The sequence below is a fragment of the Brachypodium distachyon genome, chromosome 1 (assembly GCF_000005505.3).
Source record: "Brachypodium distachyon strain Bd21 chromosome 1, Brachypodium_distachyon_v3.0, whole genome shotgun sequence".
Taxonomy (NCBI): Eukaryota; Viridiplantae; Streptophyta; class Magnoliopsida; order Poales; family Poaceae; genus Brachypodium; species Brachypodium distachyon.
This window is the reverse complement of record NC_016131.3, coordinates 2794744-2803691: the sequence shown is the minus strand read 5'-3', so window position 1 is coordinate 2803691 and position 8948 is coordinate 2794744. Positions and strand designations below refer to the sequence as shown.

Below are 8948 nucleotides of genomic sequence, written 5' to 3'. Positions count from 1 at the left end.
ATGGATCGTTGGTTGCTATGTGGCCATGAGGCCATCGTCCCGGGGGCCGGGGCTCCATTTCACCGTGAATGAACGATAATAACATGCAAACGGAGTACCGGTACTATCCTCCCTTGGTTCCTTTTTTCTTCTGAGGGGAAAGAACAGTTTCATTCATGACTCAAACATCAACTTGGTGTGAAATCATATGTGATGTGTAACATTGGCAAGTGTTTTAGATGAAACATTGATGTGGATACTTTGGATAATATGGATATTTAAGTGATGACATGTATCTTGTTTGGACTTAGTGCTTTGCTAGTGGTGTGCTGATCCATTAGTTTTTTATGTGAAAACATGGCGTGAGTTGTGTGAAATTTACCCTGAGTCAAGTCGTGGACTTGTGCTCGTACTGGTTATTTGTGTGTTCGCTTTCAGGTGTTGCCGGAGCTAGAAGAACGTGGTCGATGACGGGATCGAGAGACGAAGCTTGGGAAGCTGAGGTCGAGGATCAAGGTCATGCGGGACGTTCGTGCGAAGGAACAATGAAAGTGAAGGCTACGATGATCCGGGAGGGCACCGGTTTGTCGTATGTTGTTTATACCGGAGATGTACGGTATTGGAGATATTCGATACGTGATGGTCGAGTTTTGAAGACATCACAATAAGAGTTGATGGCATGAAGTAACATCGAGGTGAAGATATGTAGGTCCAGCCGTGGCTGGATGAGAGCTGTTTAAAGATTAAACAGTAGCATCATTAAGATGGCGTCGGATGGAAAAGTGATCCACATGAAAGTTGTGCGCGTCGTCGAGACGAACAACTTTGCTTTTGGAGTCATCTCAATCCAAGGTCGTATGCGGGCCCCACAGGCAAAATACTGACCGGGACAGAGGAGTCCGTGTTAGATTCGGATTCGGTTTAGAGTTGCGAATTTTCCCTTATAAATAGATGGCATCGTAGCTAGGGTTTTAGCAAGGACGTGAGGGAACTCAAAACTTTGGATCTAGATCAATTCTTGGAGAGTTCTTGGATGCATGGTTGCATCTTTTGTAATCGATCGACATCGTTGCAATAAAGAGATTCGTTGGCGGTGTCATCTCTGTTCTTCTCGGATCTTCGTGAAATCTTCGTGCTAGATCTTTCTAATACTTTGGTGCAGGTTCATCACAAGTTCATAATACTTTGTTGCAGGTTTATCACGAGATCAAGAGAAGATTGCGATTAATTCATCTTTCTTGTTATTCCTCGAAATTGGTTTTAGATTAATCCTCGTAACTTTCTGTCAGCTGTTACTATTTTGATCATATCTTTTGATTGGTAAGTCCGATTGAGCTGATTCTTGTTGGGTTGGTTAGATAATTTTAATACCTTTCTTTTCCATACTCATACGTATTTTTTGGTTCATCCAATCAAAAGTTACGGCTGTTTTACTATCACGGACAGAAAGGTGATTTAGGGTTTGAACTTTCGGGAAAAGTTTTAATTTGCTTCCGCGCAATCATTCACCCCCCGTATTGCCTATCTCGATCTCACACTTGGACAGAAGCACGGCTGTTAAAAAAAAAACTTGGACAGAAGTACAAGTAATGTCGGGAGTATTTAAAAGCTAAACACGACGGCAAAAAGAAATCGGTGAAGTCGCTCTAGCTAGACTATAAGCATGAATATAAAGAGTGTTCTCTTCTAGATCGTCTCATCAAACAGCTCCTTCCTCGTCTCATTGTCCTTGAAGATCCCACTATAGTAGTAGCATAGATCGCCTTGCTGTAAGGTCTTTATGGGCTTCAAGCAATCCAAAGCAACACAAACTTTGAATATTAAGGCCATCCCTTCGTTTCGAGAAAGCAATTTCAGACGATGCGATGGACCAAGTTCTGTTGAAATAGACGTCCTCGAGATGCATTGGGCCATGGCCATAATATAGGCCCAATACTTCCGGCCCAGAACGGGGAAACCCAATCGGCAGCAAAATCCAAACGTTATCCGCTTCAAAGCCGAGCAGCCTCGCCACTGGCCGCCTCTCCAACCACTGCTCCGCTCGCTCGCTGCCCCCCTCCTCCTCCACCTCCATGGCGGCCTTCGCCTCCACCTCCCCCTCGCCGGCCATCTCCGCCTCGGCCTGGCGCATGGACTCCCTCCGCGCCGCGCTTCCCGCTCTGCGGCCCTCCCCGTCAGCGGCGGCTATCGGCGCCGGCCTCCGCCCTCGCAGGGCGGCCCGGTTGGGCGCCTCCGCCTCCCCGCTTCTCCGGAGCTCCTTCGTCTCCACGTCCTCCGCCTCCTCCTCCGTATCTCCCGCATCGCTCTCTTCCGCGGCCTCGGCGTCGCTCGCCTTCTCGTACACCTCCTCGTTCAACGGTGAGCCACCACCCCCCTACCCCCCTTGCGGTGTCATGCAACAATTGCGGTACATGGATATGTATTTGAGCCGTGTTGTGCCTGTAATGTGCTTATCTACACATAATTTTGGCACTAAAGCTTCACCAATGCTAAATTTTACCAGCGACCAATCCAACAATTCCTTGAGCTGTAGAGGCCGCATATACATGGGCCACCTGGGATTGCATATATTCTGTTGTCCCAGTATTTTTGCTCATTGCCTTTCAGATGGTCTCTTGCTGTTTTAAATAGTATTACAAGTGGGTCTTATTGTTCAACCATGCCCAACTCATTAAATCCGCAACTATGTAGGAATAATGGATAACTTTTCTCAGATATGTTTTTACGAGCATATATCCTTTCACTGATTCCAGTACTCGTGCCATATATGTAGTTGAGCATATGTTGGCAGTTCGCCAGTTGGAGGTTACTACGAACCGATCAGGTGGCAAATCTGGCCACTTATTTTGAACACATATGGCCATTTCTGTCATTAAAAAGTTCATCGGCATTTGCACCCATTGATATTGCATTACAGCTTTGTTGATTTCAATGTCTTGATACGGTTAATCAGATGATACTGAACTGCATTGTGGTGGTTCAAACTGTGATGCTGCCATTTCATCACGTGTGATCATTAACTAAACTGTTAAGACTGTTGATAATCAGGACCAGAAAAAAGGAAAGAATAATGAATATAAACTGATGTAGCTGTATTTCAGAACCTTTTTTTAACACGGACTTACGAAATCGTGAGGGCAAAAGAGCTAGGCAATCCTATGTTTATTTTTCCGACTAAACAAAGAGATATTATCATGAAAAGGATACAAGGTCACCTTATCTTTGCTTATCAGCTAGTATTACTTGCATATCCATATTTGACCACAGCATACAAATGTCAAACAATAATGTCCTGGACACATTGAAGAACATGGTTGTTGCATGCCAAATACCTTCTCACTTAAAGTTCTTGAGTGTCAGTCACACTAAAGATAAAATTAGGATGGATTTTTATGGTATTCCTATGAAGTTCGCAATAAACTCATTCATTCACTGTCAAAATGTTGCAGTGGATTCAAGCTTTGAGCACCAATTGTTTGGTATCGATGTTCGTGGAAGGATACTAGCAATGAGGCACGGGAAACGCATTCCTAGACTCAACAGACCTCCCGATCAGCGGAAAGCACTTCTGCGTGGGCTTACCACACAGCTGTTGAAGCATGGGAGAATAAAGACTACCAAGCCAAGGGCAAAGGCAATGAGGAAGTATGTTGATAAGATGATCACGCTGGCAAAGGATGGATCTCTTCACAAGAGGAGACAGGCCCTGGCATATATTTATGAGAAGCATATAGTCCATGCTCTGTTTGCTGAGGTTTCGGACAGGTATGGGGAAAGAGAGGGGGGCTACACAAGGATCATCCCAACATTTCCAAGGCGGGGAGACAATGCACCTATGGCATACATCGAGCTTGTCTAGGTGAAATGAATTCCTTCTATAATATCTGACGCCTGTTAAAATGACCAAAGTGTACTTATATTTATTCTACACATACTGTTGCACGCGACAATGTAGTTACAGATTGCAATCTAATTAATTAGAAAAAAAAATAGCTGCACCAGTATTGAGTCTGCTAAATGGCTTTTTGATCTACATCTTTTAATCTGCACCGAGCAGTAATTCTACTACAACGTTTCTTCCATCTAATTCATTATGGCTTCTATCTGCAGGATGATCCATTAGCTGCAGTCCATCCATTGGTGCTGCTCAGGCTGGTGTCTTCAAATTGCCTTTTCAATATCTGTTTTCCAAGTTATATTTTGTACAACAAAGTGTAGATCACGTGTGGAATTTTGAACGGCCAAATTTCATCCTGTAATTGCCATTTGCCAAAGCAGTGTGCCATTTTGGATAGGCCTGTGCAATTTGGTCCTTCTAAAGTTTCAAGCTATTACTTCTGGAAAGTGTCGTTGACAATTTTTGGCGTGTCCAAATGTTTCTTCAAGTTTACGCTATTCCTGGTTAATGCTGTACTGTTTCTGGGAAGTATTTTGGTTTTAAGGGTTATCGGCTTGAACGTATCAAGGTGGTCAGGATGGCCGAGTGGTCTAAGGCGCCAGACTCAAGTTCTGGTCCTCTTACGAGGGCGTGGGTTCGAACCCCACTTCTGACAATTCTTTTTTTCCCCTGCGTTCCTTTTTTTCCCTCCCTCTCTCTTTCTGTCTCGATACAACTTCTGACAGTAAAAACTTTATTTCCCCTCTTCTTGTCAACAAATCGTGGCAGAATTTAAACACGGGGTGTTTCAATCCAGAGATGGAAAAACATCCCACTCCAAAGAAGAAGAAAACGACCGAGATTGGATGCTCTGCACCGAGCGTGCGTACGTACTGGCGTACTGCGCGGTCGACCACGAGATCCTCCTTAACGGCAGAGAGTGTACCGTGTACAGTGTACGTACGCTGGGGTGGGCTGAGCTCGCAGATGCATCGATCTTTGTCGTGTCGTTTTTTGAGCCTCATTGTAGTAAGAAAAGAAAACGAATGCATCGTGCAGTCAGCGGCGGCAGCGAGCGATCAGCATTCGATGCGCGCGCCCACCGCGCCAAGGCCCACGAGAGGCCAGTGAGCACGCGACCGAGGCAGGCAGGGACGTGCTGGCCACGCACGCATGCATGCACGCACGTGCGGCCCGGGAGAGGGAATGGTCACTGACAGGTGGTGTCCAAGTCCGGCCACGTGAAGCCTTCGATGGCTGCGTGCAAAGAACACACTGAATTTGAAGTGCCTCGGCTGGCCGTTCTCTGGAAACATTTTTTTTTGTCAAAGACCATCGGGGGGAGTATCTATCTTCTTTAAACGTCTTATGCAATTAATCAAGATTACATAAATTTAGTTTCCTTTTTTTCTGGAGAATGCACCGAAGCAAAACTCGAAGCAGAGCACGCGAACCACATAGTTCACTACACTGCACCCTATATTCAATCATTTTCTAAAAAAAAGTTCAAAACGAATTTCAAAATTTCGTAGATTTAAACCTTGCTCGGAAGTGTATTCAGTAGGTACACCTCCGACATGGAGGCACCAGGTAGGCATGACATGTGGGGCCACTATGAAGGATGACCGGGAATCTTAGATGGGATGAAATTTTGTCACAATTTCTTAAACAGGGTAAGACCAAGGAGGATTTTTTGCTAGGTGGGTGAAATGTATCACAATTAAAAAAAAATTAGAGAGGTTAAAAGTGTGGACCCCCACTCTTAAAAAAGACTGCCTTCCTAGTCTAGCCGAGACACGTACGTCCTGCCGGTGGCCCGGTCGTCCGAGCCGAGCAGCGTCTGTTCTTCCTTAATTGCCAATCGAGCTAGATGATCATTTGGAAACCCTATTACGCTCTCTCTTCACCTTGAGGAGAACGCGCGCCCGTACACACGTCTTGCATCACGGAGAGGACGGCGTTTATCTCGACAAAAAAATGAGCCCATCTTCGTCTCTTGCATGATTCGTATCCTTCCTTCCATATCGACCAGTTCCGCCGTTAGTTTCACCCCTTCCCTGGAACGGGCGACACAGACGTACAATCCCTCCTACTCGAGCCCACCGTACTGTACATTATACGGGTACAGTAAAAAAGAGTGGCCGTACTATGTACCAGCAGTACCAGTGAGTGCGCTAAGGATGAACAAGCCCTGCTGCCTGCATTGCATGCCCCCACGAGGAGAGGAGAGCAGAGCAGCACGAAGTAGTGGTGCATTTGCATGCACACGCAGCGCGCGCCCTGCCCGCTTCAACGTGCGCTGCCTCCCCGATTTGCAATAAACACCCTTCCCCAACCACACGCAGCTCCCAGGGGATCCTATGTTCGTGTCCATCGATGCATATGCCATGCCCCAGCCAGGCAGCAGATCGAAATCTCTGCTGCCGCTAGATACCCCCTCAATTCGCATGAATGGTTTCAATTAGGAGAGCCGGATCCAAGGCAGGGGGAGATTATATTTGTGAACGAATTAACCCATTTCTTAATTTTGGGCACACCTTAACTCCATCACTTTGTTTTTCGAGTTTTGGATTCTTCTTTTCAAGAGGAAAAACAGAAGTGTTCTTATTTTTTAGGTTTGCTTGTCTCCTTTCCTTCATTGTCGTGTGCGTGTCTAGATCATTGCCACTGGATGCGCGCATGTCCGAGACTGCAGGGGAGCATGTGGGAAAACTGACGACTGAGGAAGGAAGCACTGGAAAGGGCCAAGCAGAAAAGTTGATGGCCAGGATCAGAGAATCCAGCCTACTTGGTTTCTTCATGCAAAGAAATGTTGTTGCTGTTTACTACCTCGGCAACAACTTTTTTACTGATTACGAGGCACCCTCCATGTTCACCTGTTCGACCTTTATTACTGGATCCGGCATGCAGTCAGAACAGTGCACAGGACAAAGCAAAAAAGCCACAGAGACAAGAAAGAGCACAATCACTCGGAGGGAGAGAGGTTTTGATAACCAGATCACAGCACAGCTCACGGCATCGATCTCCTGGAAAAAGTAAACTTATCACAGTGGGTTATTGCCGGTGCTAGTTTTTTGAAATTTCTAATGTTCTCTGGCTAGCTAGCCTGGTCCACAGTTACTAGGTGGTAGTACTACCATTTTTTGTCAAGCGGGAAAGGAAGGATCAGTTAATGTGTTCATTAGTATGGTTGGTTTGATTCATCCGTAGTAACAGGTGAAAATGCAGAGCGAATGGGGAGCATGGTTAGTAGATCCATGAGACCATGACCCATGCATCTGCCCTGAATGTACATGCCAAAAACTGCTAGGACCTTTTGGAGAGATGGTTAATATGGTGGACTTATTTTTATTTTTTGATCGGGAAAAACAGCAGGAGATGCTCCGATTGTGTTTTGTATTAAAAGGTTAGCAACACTGTACTTAATATGGATTTATTGCTTGGTGAACTTTGGCTATATATTAATGTTTCTTGAACAAATGTTACATGTTTAGAATTCTTTTAGTTTTTCCATGCATGTACCGGTAGTACCAAAGCCTATGGACATGAGCATACTGAAGCATGGTAAAAATACGACAATAAAGTACATGGTGCGAAAATATGGCAGTAAGTCTTTTTTCGCTGGGTTGGAACTAGACCACGCTTAATTAATTTGCCCAATTCTAATATATTTTTGCAATTAGTTCCCTAAATTTTCATTTCACCCCCTTCTCCCTCCTCTGAATCATCGTTGATCGTCCGATGTAAACAGTCCCCGCCACACGATATGGCTATAGCTCACTACTAGTTCGAATTTAGACGCTAGTGTAGATATAGCCTAAACGCTATTGATAAGTCCGAGCCTAATTCCTCTTGTGCGCCGACAGCGACGGCCATGTTTCGCTCACTAAGCTACCGACACATCTCGTATGGGAAACAACAGCACAATACCGATGGGGCATCACCTCCTGTGGGCCCTCTGCGTGCCACACACTTTGTTAAACTAGCCTAAAACAGTAATTAGAAAGTGTTCCTGTCGTTTGCTTGGACAAATTGCTCGTACTTGTATGTTTTCTATGCATTTAGTATTTTGCATATATATACGGTCTTGGTCAGTAGGGTCCATGGCAGTAAATGCTTGACAGCCAGATTTGAATTGTGACCAGAGACTCACATATATGTATATATTTTTGATGGAGAATTAAATTACATAGATTTTGTTTTGTTTTTTTGAGAGAAGGGAAGAATTGGAATTGACTATAGTGACAAAGTAGATAGTTTTTTTTTGTTGACAGCAGACAAAATAGACAGTTTGGAAAGAGTGGTTTGAGAAGGGCCCACCAACATGTGTCTTATGCTTAGATGCTAACCATCTTCCAATGTTGCATCTTTAGCACATTAAAACAATAGGCCTTTTTAGCTATTGAAACCTCCCAAGTTTGACATCCTTGCACTGATAAGTGGAAATAATCATTAGACTTAAAACCTTGCATATATATATGTGCTTAGAATTTTGGAATTCCAAAAAAAAAGTGCATGGAGAAAGTGGAACACATATACAGTACTCAATTGGACACTTCACAAAGGGCATTTGATCACCGTCATCTGATTTATATTAATTATGACTCTAATATGACCTACTATCATGCATCATACAGTTGTTTGCAAATCCAGTTTTGCAAGTGAAAATATAAACATGGACCAGGTCGTTGTGCTAGAATAATTAACAAACGATGACCGTGTGGATTAAGAAAATACTAAGTTGGCCATTTCGAAAACAAATCGTTATCAACGAATATATGACCCCTTATCTACAAACGGAGAAAACATCTATGAATGGACCGGTAGTGCACAAGTATAGAAAGATGTCATTTTCCATGCGACGACAAAGTCTATACGCAACATTTATTTGTACATAAATATAATTGTGCACGTTAATTAAGTAGCGCATAAAAATAGAAACATTAATTAATTAGCACATCCATGTGAGCCACCAATTCTTCGACCCAGACTTATAAGATGTTAGGAGTAGTACATATGAAACAAGAAACTCTTCTCTCTATATATACATGGATGATAAAATTATCGATAACACTTTGTACAAAACCTATTG

General features: G+C 44.0%; 1 protein-coding gene and 1 non-coding gene across 2 annotated transcripts; both read left to right on the top strand.

The window, feature by feature from the left end:
• Positions 1–1984: 1984 nt before the first annotated feature.
• On the top strand, positions 1985–4369 carry LOC100843749 (50S ribosomal protein L17, chloroplastic). Its single transcript, XM_003563785.4, has 3 exons — positions 1985–2337; positions 3429–3838; positions 4090–4369. The coding sequence occupies exons 1-2, from the start codon at positions 2052–2054 to the stop codon at positions 3836–3838; spliced, it is 696 nt and encodes a 231-aa protein (XP_003563833.1). The 5' UTR covers positions 1985–2051; the 3' UTR covers positions 4090–4369.
• Positions 4370–4448: 79 nt separating this feature from the next.
• Positions 4449–4532, top strand: TRNAL-CAA. Its single transcript has one exon. It is a non-coding gene; the product is annotated as a tRNA-Leu (tRNA).
• The last annotated feature ends 4416 nt before the right edge of the window (positions 4533–8948 follow it).